This window comes from Triticum dicoccoides, chromosome 3B (genome assembly GCF_002162155.2).
Source record: "Triticum dicoccoides isolate Atlit2015 ecotype Zavitan chromosome 3B, WEW_v2.0, whole genome shotgun sequence".
Lineage (NCBI taxonomy): Eukaryota > Viridiplantae > Streptophyta > Magnoliopsida > Poales > Poaceae > Triticum > Triticum dicoccoides.
The window spans coordinates 609,702,703-609,717,415 of NC_041385.1; the positions used below are offsets into that span (position 1 = coordinate 609,702,703).

At 40.8% G+C, this 14,713-nt stretch overlaps 1 protein-coding gene across 1 annotated transcript; it reads right to left on the reverse strand.

Moving 5' to 3' along the window:
- Nucleotides 1-7,892: 7,892 nt before the first annotated feature.
- On the reverse strand, nt 7,893-10,122 carry LOC119281652. Its single transcript, XM_037562120.1, has 3 exons — nt 9,986-10,122; nt 9,365-9,561; nt 7,893-8,021 (listed from the first exon to the last, which is right to left on the reverse strand). Exons 1-3 carry the CDS (start codon nt 9,999-10,001, stop codon nt 7,929-7,931), a joined length of 306 nt encoding a protein of 101 aa, XP_037418017.1. The 5' UTR covers nt 10,002-10,122; the 3' UTR covers nt 7,893-7,928.
- Nucleotides 10,123-14,713: the final 4,591 nt, after the last annotated feature.

Sequence of the window (14,713 nt, forward strand, 5' to 3'; positions counted from 1 at the left end):
CCAAAGTGGTGTGCAGAATAGTTATTCTGCTAATATTAGCAGAATAGACCGTCTATATATATATATAGCACTATTCTAATCCTGGGATTAGAATAGTTATTCTGATCATGATCCACCCTATATAGGGCCCGATGGATGTTCCTGAGATCCCGAGCAACCCACTCGACCGGTATGAGGAAAAGAAGCCCAGCCCACCTGCTACAACGATCCCCTCCCCTAACCTTCGAACTGCGTGACACCGCAACCACCGCCTCCCTCCCTGCCTCGCGCTGCCGCCGGGCCCCGACCACGAATCGCACCGCCGCCCTGCCGCGACCTTCAACCGCGCCACCACCGCATCCCCCCTCCCGCTCCCCCGCCGCCGCCTCCCTCCCTACCTCGCCACCAACCGGCGCTGCGTCGCATCCCTGACCCCAACCGGAGATGCCGCCTCACCTCCTCCCTGGATCCCGCACCATCGTCCCCCACGCACTGCCGCTGACGACGGGAGCAACCACCAGTGCGGGCTACTCCACCACCTACCGGCCTTCACCACTCCCCTCCACCAGTATCGGCCCCGTCCCATCCACCGAGCGCCGGCGTCCCCCATCTCCCTCCACCTTCATCTACACGTGATGGACGCCATGGCACGAGACCGTGAGCTCGCCGGATTCCTTCCCCTACAGCCAGCGCCAGCACCAACATCCGGCGCCACAGTCGTCCAGGCCGTTCAACTTCGCCGCCTCAGGCCGTGCAGCTCCGCCCCGTGTGAGCGTGCGTCGCTCCTCCGCAGCTTCTCCATTTCGAGATGGCAGGTGACCTCGTTGATGTCTGAAGCTACTTCCTCCCCCCTGTCCTAAAACTGAATCCATATCAAAGCGTCGATTCCTCCCCCTGTCCAGTCTTGTATTTGTTCTCTAAGTGATTTTCATTGATGTCTGAAGTTCATATGTATCTGCAGCTGCAAAACACTTGTGTTTTTGGGTCTGAAGTTCAGATGTATCTGAAGCTGCAAAACACTCGTGTTTTTGGTCCAGTGTTTTTATTTTCACAAGCCGCGGCCCATGCACCGCCCCCACCCCATTCAAACCGATAATGCCGCTTCCACCCCGCCCCCAACCGATGACGCTGCAGCAGTCCCGCCCCCAACCGAGCGCCGCCCCTGCTCCTTCAGGTGAAGCTCCCTGTCTCATGTGCCTTGTTCCACTGGCCACCGGGTCCGTCCGCCATCCTTACTCTCCCGAACTTCTTCTCCGTCGGCAGGGACGAGCAGGGAGCTGTCATCCATGTCGTCCTCACCCACCATCAGCTTGTGAAAAATAGTTAATTGCTGGCACTTAGGTCCAACGCCAAAACCAGGCAAATGTGCGGCTGAAGAAGTTCAAACAAGGTGTGCGGAGCAGCTGGAGGTCAACGAGCAAGGGGGCGAAGCTAAAATGGAGCAGACAAAATCTTTGCGCAGTGGCGCACAAGCCCTGAGTGTGTACGGTGTGCCTTCGAGCAGCTACCATGCGTGATACGAGCAACTTGGGAAGCAATAATACTATTGGAGAAGGAACCTCAAGATGACTGAAGTCCAACTGTTGCGTTGGACAAGGTCCATCAAATTCTTGGTTGATAAATTCAACCCTCCCAACATGTGCCTATTATTTTTAATATATCACAAAGATGAATGCATATACACAAAGATGAACATTGTTGTGAACTCTATTATATTTTGCACGGGAAATTTTCAGATGTTGATATTCAGCATATTACCAAAAGAGTTCGGCGAAAAAAATCACTCTCCAAAAGACATCCAAGTAATATTTTCAAGAGGCAGATGAAAAAATGGTTAGTCATTTTCTCTCTCTTTGCTGAGAATGGAAGAGCTTCAATTTTCTGAAACTTTATCCTAGTGGAGAATCAATTGACGCAGCTTGATTTCTGTTCTGTCATAGTTGATGGCGAGACAGATTTTGGCGAATTTGCCAGGATGATGAAAAAGACCAGCTATGATGATAACTAGGTGGGGAGATGTCATTTCTGAGAGTGTGGATCTTTGTGTAATTTTTCAATAACCACCGCATGTATGCGTGATGTACTTACTGAAGCTTTGGCTGCATGTCCATGTACAGTGTGAGTTACTAGATGAAAATGGGTGTTCGCACTATAGGATGCTGCTTGCACTTAATGTATAGGATTTTTATTTTTTGTGCTGTTGATTTTTGTAAGGTATTTTGAGTTTTGGAAGTTCAAAATTCTGGTGCTGGAGAGTTTCGCTCCATCATGCATGACAATAACAATATTTCTAGATATGAAAGGTTTCTTGTCCATCTAAAAAAATGTTTCAACATAAATAAAAAGAGAATAAAAAAGGAAGTAATTCTATGTATATGGAAAACCAAAAAATATTTCTTTTTCTAGGAAAAATAAAAGTATGAAGTTCAATTTTAGAAAAAAAATGTTTGATGCTTATTTATCAACTATATTTTTTTCTAAAAATAAAACTAAGAAGTTCAAATTGAAATAATAGAGAAGTTTGAAGTTTATAAAAAACACATATTTATCGCATTACTAAAGAATAATATGAATAAGTTCAAATTAAAATAAAGGAACAACTAAAAAAAGTTTACAAAAGAATTTCACATTTTTTAATAAAACTAGAAGTTGAAACTAGAATAACCAAAGTGGTTTGATGCTATTAAATAATAAAGTGTTTCAATTTTATCAAAAAGATGGAGAAGTTCGATGATTATAGAAAACTCAGATTTTCCTCGTTATTGAAAAATGGAAACAAGAAGTTCAAAAATTAAATAGAAAGAAGTTCAACTTTTAAAAATAGAGCGCTTCAAAATTTCATAAAAAATTGAGAAATAAAAATAGGAAGTCCATATTAAAAAGTTCAAGAAGTTCGATGATTATAGAAAATTCAAATTTTCCTCGTTATTAAATAATGGAAACAAGAAATTCAAAATTAAAATAACTAGAAGTTCAACTTTTAAAAATAGAGCGCTTCAAAATTCATAAAAAAGATTAAGAATATTAGATTAAAAATTCATAAAAAAGCTCAGATATTTTCACGAAACCGAGAGAAGTTCAGATTGATAACTGCTAGAAGTTCGCTTACTACACGGTGTGCATTTTGTATTAAAAAGAAATAAAAAAGCAAAAACTAAGAGTTTGTTGATATAAGTTCAAGTCCTCCGTCAGAGAAAGTTAAGAAAATATATTGTGAGAGAGATTTATATAAAAGAAATACCATTTGTGTAACACTTGACGAATGGATGAGAAAATTACAAATGAAAAATACGTCACAAAAGTTCAACGTGAAAATAGCAGGAAGTTCACCTACTACACCGAATGAATATCAGATGAAAAACTTTTAAAATCGTCGCGAGTATAAAAAAATGATCAACACGGGAAAGTTGCGGGTCTACAACAGCTTTCCATCGGTATATCACTTGCTCAATTTCGATGAAAGTATTGAGAGCTATGAGCAGTGTATGGAGAGCTACGGGCAAAAAAAGCACGTGAAAAACAGACTGAAGTTCAAGGTTTCATATCGAGAAGTTCAGGTACTTCACGCGATGCATTTTTCACGAATCTGTTTCGCGATAAGGGCAGAACGAATGATCTTGCCATTTTCCAAATTACTTGAAAACGACAGGGAATCACAGAAAACCATCAACATAAAAAAGTTTCGCATTTTCCTTAGCTTTTCAACGGTATATTATTTGCCCCATTCCGATAAAGTTTGTGGAAATTACAACGAAAATACGTTTTTAGCCATTTTGAAAACTGACATAAAACAGTAAGGAATTGGGATAAATAATATATACCAAAAAGTTTTGCATTTCCTCAAGCTTTCCAACGCCATATCATTTGTTGCATTCGGACATAGGGTTAAAAAATAGATCGGAAATACGAACTAGGTGAAACTTGTACCGTTTTTTAAATCACTTTTAAACCATTCAAAATTAGAAAAAAACTTTCTACATGAAAAAGTAGCGCATTTTCATAAGCTTTCCAACGCCATATCATGTGCCTCAATTGGTTTAGCCGTTTAGAAATGACATCGAAAATACGAACTCGGCTGTTCGGTTTGTGAAATTTTACGATTTTCCAAAGGGAATTAGAGAAAACTTTCAACATGTGGAAGGAGCGGTTTTGCAGCAGCTTTCCAAAGCCATATTACTTGCCTCATTCCGATAAACGGTTTAGAAATGAGATCGAAATTTCGATTCACGTTTTTTGTGTGAAGAAAAAACGGTTTTCAAAACTGCTCTTAAACCCCTTACATTTTGCGAAAAATTTAACTTGGGTCATGATACTCGTGTCCATAGCTTTCCAACGGTATATAGCAAGCCCTATTTGGGCAATGTTGCGGGATGTTCAACCTAGCACACGGGGAAGTTCAGGTCGAACAACTCAGGCAGTAAAATCGCAAAAAACACGAGTTCTTCACGACCCGAGTGCAAAATCCGCCTATGATCGAGATTCCTATCTAAAACGAGTATTTAGTTGCTAAAAATCATTTGAAGATTACACTTACATCACATGGAACACGGCTAACCAGAAAAACTCACGGTAGAAGGCACAATTGCGAAGATAGCCCGAAGGTCGGGTTCGTATAGAGAGAAGTTCAGACGCGTTACTGAGGCAGTTCAGGTTGTGATCAGAATATTATTCTAATCCTGTGATCAGAATAGTGTTTATGTATATATATATATATATATATATATATATATATATATATATATATATATGACGACAGTTTGGGACACCTAGGTGCCTAGGCACCTTGCCTATCTGTCGTTGGATCGTGTTTAGCGACTGATTTGGAAACTAGTGAAAATGGCTTAATTTGGCAGGCTTTAATTCTTTAATCATTCCATGCATGCATGTCACGTCATAGAAAAGGAAGGAAATTAAAATACCATATTGATTAAAAATCAATATTTATTACCTCCTTATATAGCATTTATTTATTCGTAGGCTAAATCACTTTATATGTACATACACGTGTATGTTACATAATTTTAGTTAGGTATACAATGACCCACAACATAATTGGGTATACATACACTCGCAACATAATTGGGTATACATATACCTATACATGTAATTTTGTTAGTAGGTATATGCATACCTATGTATGTACATAATTTCGTTAGTAGGTATATGCATGCCCGCGTATGTATATAATTTAATTAGTAGGTATATGCATACCTGCGTATGTATATAATTTAATTAGTAGGTATATGCATACGCGCGTATGTATATAATTTCATTAGTACGTATATGCATACCCGAATATGTACATAATTTAGTTAGTAGGTATATACATATCCACTATGCATATAATTTATTTATTAGCAAAACCTAGAATAAATCATTGGATATATATACATGCCCGTGTATGTACATAATTCATTAGTAGGTATATATATCATGGGTATATCTCTACTATTTGGAGTCCGTGCACAATTTATTGATACAAATGATAAGTCATAGATACCTCATGAAGGTACAATTTTAATGTATATGTGTATTCATCTGTGCGTACAAGGTCTACAAGCCGGCAAGTCACATTGTGCGTACATGCATGTATATTTCTTTCCTTTTTATTCTGTTATTCTCTCTCTACCAATTAATGTGTGTTTTAATTCTTTTCCAATCAATAAATACAAATTGGTTGACATGCGAGCTACTAATGCCAGGTGCCCACGCACCTAGGTGCCCACATAATTTACCTATATATATACACACACATCTGGGCTATTCTGTTACGTGTACCCTTTTTGAACTGACGGTTTCAGGTGGTTGTGCTGATGTTTTTGAAGCGGTTGAACTGATGCTTTCAGTTGTGTTTAACAGATTGTCTTTTTTAGTTCAAAAACTTTTTGTAATTTTTTTGTCGGAACGGGGCGTGTAATATATCGTTGGAAAGCTCTTGACAACCATATTTCAAGTATATTGAACGTTTTTGCAAAATCATTATGGTTTAAGAGCAGTTTTGAAAAAACTGTTTTTTTCAAAACCGTTTGTCGAAATTGAGCAAATAAGATGGCGTTGGAAAGCTGGTGAAAATCCGCATCTTCCATATATGTATTGTTTTTTCTAATTCTATATGATTTAAAAGTAATTTGAAAAATGGTAAAATTCTGGGCGAAACGTATTTTCGCGATTTTTTGCAAACGGTTTGTCGGATTGACGCAAATGATACAGCGTTGGAAAGATATGGCAAATGCGCAACTTTTTTGTATAGAAATGTTTTTCTAGTTCCTTACGGTTTAAAAATGAATTCGAATACGGTCAAATTTGATTTTGAACACGATTTTCTTAAAAAGCTTGTCGAAATATGACAAATAATATACCGTTGAATAGCTATCGAAAATGCGAAAGTTAGTCATGTTGAACGTTTTCTCTACTTCGCAACTGTTCAAGATTAATTTTAAATACGACATGACGGATCCTGCTGTTTTCTTGTGTGAAAAACAGAGTAGTCGTACTGATATATGTGTATGTTTGTATTGAACTATTTTTTGTAGAGTAATTTTGAATGGTTCTGAAAAGGGGTACTTGTACTGATGTTTGCATGGGTTTGTACTAAGCGTGTTTTCACTAACTAGACTTTGCTCTGTTTTTTGGGTAATATTTTTCTCGTAAGTTTTCGACGGTTTACTGTATCGTCGCCCCTGTACTTGTATGGTTTGTATCATCTAACTGAATGATATTTTATTCAAAAAGAAAATGTGTTTGTTTTGTTTCTTTTTTTAACTCAACATTTTTTTTTGACAATGTTGTTCTGAACTTCTCTCATTTTACGACTTATACTGAGGTACTTACTAAGCAGGATTTTTCATGGGGTTTCTTTTTTTGCTTGAACTTTACAATTTGAATTTCTGCCATTTTTTTATTCCAAACGGACTATCGTTTTTAACTTGTACTGAGGTACTTACCACGCCCGAATTGGGGTGGCTGTCGCATGTCTCGGCAAGGAAGAAGACGAAGCTCGGGGGCGAGGCTGGATTCGGCCCGGTCGGTAGGATGCTGCGCAAGGCGGGAGGTGAACACATCAATGGACACATGTACTACACACCAATGTGCATCTGTACTATCCATAACAAAAAACTAATCTAGTACGCTGTGTTGAACTTATAACTTTTTTAGCTGTGAACTTGTTGTATTTTTACAATGCCAAAGCTAGCAAATAGTACAAGATTCACCCAACAAGGGGCTAATTACATAGAGCAGCTGCACTAATACAATGGTCAGATCGGTAACTAGTAGCTAGTAGCCGTGGTTACCAACACACATACACATAAATTGATAACAAGGTAATGTACAAGTTCATGTACAATAACGCTACAAGTTCAAAAAGAAACCTGAGATAATCCTCACATATTAGTTTTTCTGTAAACAAAGAAAAACCGATTAGACATACGGTCAATGAGTAATTTTCGTTCAAACTTGGCCACCTAAATCCAGCAGCAATTGAGCCAACCCACCTAAATCCAGCAGCAATTGAGCCAACCGGGAAGGAGCAACCATTGAAGTACTTGAGGGATGAAGAAACAAAATCATCTGGATTCCATGTGTAAATCATGGGAGCTCCTAGGCATTTGATCAAACCCAACCAACGCCTAGTACTGTGAGCACCACATCTGCAGCTGCAGGAACGCCACCAACTAAACGGGCTCTGGTGGTGCTGTTGAACGGCCTAGGTGGCCAAGTTTGAACGAAACCTGGAAGATGAACCCAAGGGGAGCTCCTTCACCTGCAAGATGAACAGAAAATGCACATTAAGGTGACCTGAAGAACCACCAGATGTTGAACTGAATATACACAAGATAAGGAGATGAACGTCCAGGGGGAGGTGGAGAATAGCTAGCACCTCTCGAGCTACAGCGTAGAACGGCTTAGCGCTATGTTGTAGAACGGCTTAGCGCATGTGCACAGTACCATCAACGTTGAACTTGTTGAGTCCAGATTTTTGAACCTTCACAATAGTAATACATGTACTGGGTGGTACATGCTTCTGTTGTTGAGCAGCTGACCTACAGAAACAAAAACACTCCTGGGTGGACACACAAAATCATGATAAAAATAGTGGCAGCAAGAAGCAATCAGAAGTGAATATGCAGTAGTACTATAATGAAATATTAGTCAAAATTGAAGTTTAGATAACTATGGCACACACATCATACAATAATTTTGAACTTACATAATCCTGAAACAGGAACTTCATTTTTTTAAATTTAGCAATTCTGAATGCACTAGCAATGTAATTGAATTTTTTAGACCATAGTAATTGAACTTCAAGCACATTTCTTTATAAAACATTTGTTTTTTCCATTTTGCACAATAATTATGTCCTTGTCAGTACGACTCATCAGAATTGTAGACGACATCCTTGTCAGTACGAGTCATCAGTACTAGTGCTCTTTTTCCAAAGAAAATGTGTTAAAATAGAAACATTTTTCCTATATGGATGTTACTTTTAATGTAAACCTTTCTTACCATGGAAATTAATGTAACAATAAGCTTACTGTTTTTTTAACACACACATCAAACTACGCATCATACTGTTTTGCATTTCATTTTCGAACTGATGCAAATGTTTTTTCTGCACCTACACCTACCGATGCGACTGAACTTAAGGTCACTTAGGAAAGCTGTGCAAAATGGGAGAGATAGGCATGCAAACGATGTATGCTCCAAACTGTTGTATCTTGGTCAAACCTAACAGAGAACAGTGCCTCCTGGTATCATATAGGTACTAAGCAAACGATTTTTTGTCAGCTAATTGAGCTCCCACGGTTCATCAAATTGTTCTAATGGTAAACTTTTAAAACAAAAATTCAACTCTCACAGGTACAACAATGGACAGGTTCGGTGCAAATAATTTCTGACCAAACTAACTCTTGCCACGGGGTGTGGAAAGGAGATGGGGGGGGGGGTGCTCACTTGGGGGAAAGGAGGCATGGTGTCCGGCCGTGTAGGAGCATGGTGGCAGGGGTTGACCCCAATTCAGATGTCGTGATTTAACTGAAATCTCAGCAGTAGTATTTTTTGTACTTCTCATATAGTAATTCATGGACTTGCTGTTAAATACTCCCTCCGTCCCAAAATAAGTGTCTTGAGCTTAGTACAAATTTGTACTAGAGCTAGTACAAAGTTAACACTTATCTACTTTCAAAAAAAAAGTTGACACTTATTTTTGGGACGTAGGAAGTGGTGGTGGAGTGACACCGGGATCCTTAATTACATCATGAACTCCTACACATAGTGTTTGTTTCTTATTTTTTGTACAGAGCATATGATTTGTGAGCCGCATAGGCGAGATAAATCATCCATTGTACACTTTCTGAACACTCGATATAGCAATACAAGAACTTACCGGAGAGATCACGCTGAACTGATGGGGCTCTGAAATGTAGATGGCAAGGATGCACTCCGCCGCTCTGCTATGAGGGAGGTTTTCATTATCATTGACATCCTTGTCATACCGAGTAGGAGAGATGTTGGTCATCTGGTCTGACCCCGCGTTGAGTTGTGAGGCTTGGACTCTTTTTGGCACGTCACCTGATGTGAGAACTGCAATTGGAAAGGCTGAGTATCAAGTGGTAATTAAGGAAATGTTTTTTAGTATAGGCGCTAAACCAGAAAATGTGTTTCTATCTTTGTGAAATGATGTAATTTATTATACCAAACTGCTACTGCAGTGTACACATATATAACTGAATTATTACTGATTTCACTTTTTATATTGAACTGACACAAAAAAATATTAGCAAAATTTGAACCTAACTTTGAGGAAGGTTCAGAACAAAAGATGATAAAATATAGCTCCAGTAGAATGTACTACTGTTATTCCAGAATGACCTGCTATAAAATGTGTCGATCGAACTTAGAGAAAATTCAGACTATTGTTTAGTTTTTATACTATGAACTAATATAACTTGGTAGATCGAACTTTCTACAGAATAATAACCACAAACAAAAGAACCATGTCACGCACCTCCTTTTTTATCCATTTTCTTTTTGCCACTTTTTGTGATGCACTCAGATGCAAGAAATTTAGCAGCTGGGACGAGTGAGTTCTCTTCCAACGCACACAGAATGAGTCAACAACATGCTGACAGCCTCCCAGCGAGAGGAGGAAGGCTAGTGGAGCGCTGTATCGTGCATTTTTGCCAGCCGCCGCCTGTGCTACTCTATGAAGGAGCCCTAACTATCGAGTACCCTAGTGCAACACCACGTTCACCCGCAGCACGATGCCCCCTCCGTTGTTGAACGGATTCGTAAGGCGATGGTGAACGGTCTGGAGTGGTGGCGGTGAATGCCGTGGCACGAGCACTGGTGGCAGTCTACAAAATGACCTCCACCACCATTAAGCCATACAGATGAACCATAACATGTTAAAAGGAAGAAAAACATGTTCAGATTCGTGGATGAAAAAGTGCATGTGACGTAAATTATAAGTATAGCCTGACCTCCGGCTCAATTATGCTTACAGATGTATTCTGATCAATTCCTTCAATAATCATTGTTGATACAACAGCAAGTAGCTTCCGAGTGTTATCTGGAGGATCCATCTTCTCACCACCAAAGTATGCCTGAACAACAGTCATCTTAATAATGACAATGAAGAAAGTGGAAAGGAGTCAAGGCCCAAGCATATTTGAGAAATCATGAATCCTACCATGGAATTTCCATGTATTAAGACAAGGATAATACTAAAAAGAAATAGATTTCCACCTGATTTAAAGTTAATGTTCCAGTCTTGTCACTGCAAATTGTTGTTGCAGAACCCATTGTCTCGCATGCAGAAAGTCTCCTGACCTGTTAACAGATGGTTGAGAATGCATGAGACCAGCTGTTACTACAAGTAACATGGCACAGTAACAAACACAAGCAAGGAATAAAAGCATACCAGAACTTTATCGCTCTTCATTTTGCGCATCGAAAAGGCGAGCCTGACAAAAATATGTAGTGGTGCCACCTGTAGTGGTGTTTCTTCACCAGAGTCTTCAGATATGCTTGCCATCAACAAGCCCCATTCGGTGTTATTATTTCTGCTTTGTGTGGTGCCACCTCATGTCCTCATGCACGGGCACCACTGTTTTCCTTTTTTACTTCTTCTAATATATACATTGAACAGCTACTACCAATAATATAATTTGTAGACTGCCAGCATTTCTGCAAAGATGACTATTTATCTAACCAGAGAACTGAAGATTTTAGAAAATGTAAACTACTAACTAGATAACTACAAAAATTAGCAAAGGGGAACTAAAGAACTGCAGAATTTAGCAAATGAGGACTACTAACCAGATAACTTCAGTTTTTCCAGAAGAAGTGGTTGGGATCTCGTGTTTGGCAGTGGGGAGCCATGGCCGAAACATTGAGGAAGATGATCTGCTCGAGCGCGATGGAGTTGTGGATGGCGCCAAGCACGTCCGTGGACTGACATCGCAGGTGCCGGTGCTGGAACCGGTAGCTCCATCTCTGGATTTACCCATGGCGTCGCGCCAGATGGCGAAAGGGTGCCTGGCGGCCGGGCCTTGCGCGAACTATTGCGCGCGCATCACCTGGCCGGCCGGGACGAGGAGGTGGAGCCGCACCGGTGGATGGGAGGTGGAGGCGCGCTGGAGAAGGGGAGGAGGTTGGGGCAGGAAGGATGAGGCCGGGCGGCGCTGCGCGCAGGAAGGGAGGCGGCGGCGTGGTGGCGCCCAGGTGGAAGGGGCGGCGGCACGCTGGGCGGCCGGTGGCTGGGGCAGCGGCGCGATGGTGAGGCCGGTGGTCGGTGCGGCCGATCCACTCGCTGTGGAGGAAGGAAGGTGGGAGAAGTGGTGCGGCCGATCCACTCGCTCGCCCACGAGGCTTGCCTCCGGCGGAAGAAGGCGCGTTGGGGTCGGGGGGATTCTACGGTGGTGTGCGCGTCGCGCCTATAGGGGGCTGGGGGTAACAGAATAGTCCAGCCCTATATATATATATATATATATATATATATATATATATATATATGGAAAATGCATCCTACTACCGGGTGTAGCTACACCGATTTCTCATATACTACCATGTGGTAGTATATACTCTACTTTATTATTTTTAGTATGTTTATATACTACATATAAGATACTCCAAAGTGAGTTATATGAAAAAATTGCAGGTGAGCTCATGGTTTTATTGTATTTATGAAACACGTACATATTTGTACGCGAAATAGAGTATGCACAAAATATGATACATACTACCAAAAAAGTAGTATATATACTACCTAAACATTTTTATATACTATATACTACGTGTACATACTCTTCAATATGGTAGATACTACCTAGAACATATCAAACAAAAGTGGGAGTAACTACACCCGGTAGTAGAAAAAATCTCCTACTACCGGGTGTAGCTACACCCATTTCTCATATACTACCATGTGGTAGTATATACTCTATTTTATTATTTTTAGTATGTTTATATACTACATCTAAGATACTCCAAAGTGAGTTATATGAAAAAATTGCAAGTGAGCTCATGGTTTTATTGTATTTATGAAATACGTACATATTTGTACGCGAAATAGAGTATGCACAAAATATGATACATACTACCAAAAAAGTAGTATATATACTACCTAAACATTCTTATATACTACATACTACGTGTACATACTCTCCAATATGGTAGATACTACCTAGAACGTATCAAACAAAAGTGGGAGTAACTACACCCGGTAGTAGGAAAAATTTGTCCTATATAATATGGAAAATGCATCCTACTACCGGGTGTAGCTACATCCATTTCTCATATACTACCATGTGGTAGTACTTACTCTACTTTATTATTTTTAGTATGTTTATATACTACATCTAAGATACTCCAAAGTGAGTTATATGAAAAAAATTGCAAGTGAGCTCATGGTTTTATTGTATTTATGAAATACTCACATATTTGTACGCGAAATAGAGTATGCACAAAACTACATCGTCGCGGCCTTCTCCTCCTAGCCCTCGGCCACCATGCTGTGGCCCTTTGTTGACGTCATTTTCTCTGAAGAGGTCGGTGCCATAACTACATCGATCTTGCTTGATGCGAGAATCACGCTGGCACAGAGATTTGGTGCTAGGGTTCCATGGATGAAAGCGGTTTGAACTTTCAAGTGGTGGAGGGAGGTGGCTTCTGTGGCAGCGGACGCAGTGAGCGTCGGCTTCAATGTGCTGGAGTAGCAGCAGCAGCTACACGTCCCGCTTTGACGCCATCTGACACAAGCGTTGTGCGGCCGAGGTCCGCACTAGACGTGTGCTCGACTCCCTCGTCGTTACGATCTAGCTCTCCATCGACAGCTCCGTATCGCGCTGTCAAGCAGTCTGAGACTACTGCCGATGTGCTATGGAGATACGATGGGGAAGTGAGAAGCGGCAGGAAAAGACATGCATCGAGGGGCTTTTGTCCGTGCGATTGAGAGAGAACTAGCTTGTTCAGTGGTTAATTAAGAAGACTTCTAGATGAGTGGATATGAAGACCCCTCGAGGTTAGTGGATAAGAACCTCCATGTATATGTCACTATCAATTACATTATCTTTTCATGCACTATCAGCTCGTAAGAAAACACAAATACTCAAGCCTGGCTGCAATCGAGCATATAACTTTTGGCAACCATGCATGCCTAGGATCATTGATCAATTATTGAAGAAGTTCATGGTATTGAGGTTTCAAGCAAATTAGTATCAACCATGATTGGTGAGCTAGGTCCACTATCCCGAACGCAATTTCATTTCGAAGCCTATAAATCATTTTCCTAAATCTGAAACTTCCCTGCTCTAATCGCGAGCATGTGGATTCATTAGAAAAAGCTCTGAATAAAATGGCTTGATCCCTAATGTCTTATCACAAAATACCTAGAGCTTGCATGCTCATGAGTGAAAGTGCAATCATGCCCTTAATCATATTTTGATGTTAATGACAACATGTATGTTGGGGCTAATTATGTTTATCAAGTATATCTCAGGATTATGTCTCGAAGGCCGTGTGCGGATCATGACTAGGGACAAATGCATATAACTCAAGATTGGAAATACAAAACATTAGCCTTGGCTTTGTTTACGGTTTGTTCTTGAGTATAGGGATCCCGCACTATTAAGAGGGGATCGTTGGAACTAGTGAAAGATTTGCTCAAATCCACAACTCCAGTTTTCTCTCTCTGGTCATCCGGTACTCTACGGACGTCTGATCCCTCTCAGCTGTCCGGACGTCCGGCTCTCTACGGTCGTCCGGTGTTTCACCAACAAAACGTTATTTACGGATTTCCGGACCTCTCCGAACGACCGGCCACCGGATGACCTGCACGTCTGGGACGTCCGATATTTCCACCACAGAACCATATTTACGGATTTTCGGGCCTCTCCGGATGTCTGGGCTCCGGACAACCGACACGTCTCGGACGTCCATGTGTTGTGTACAGATTCGTGGCTTATGTGTTCCCAGCGGCCGGACGACTGATAACTGTCGGACATTCGGACATACTTGTGCCACCGAACGTCCGGGGTTGTCCGGATGTCCGACCCCTCCTGTGCACTTAAGTGGCTCAAACAGTCACTTTTTTCCACACCCACTATATATAGGCTTCTTCCTTCCACGGGATAAGGTTGACCATTCACTTTGAGCTTGCCAAGAATACTTTTCACTCTCTCTCAATCCTCTACACCAAATCCTAGATCCCCAAGGGATTTTGGAACATTTGAGA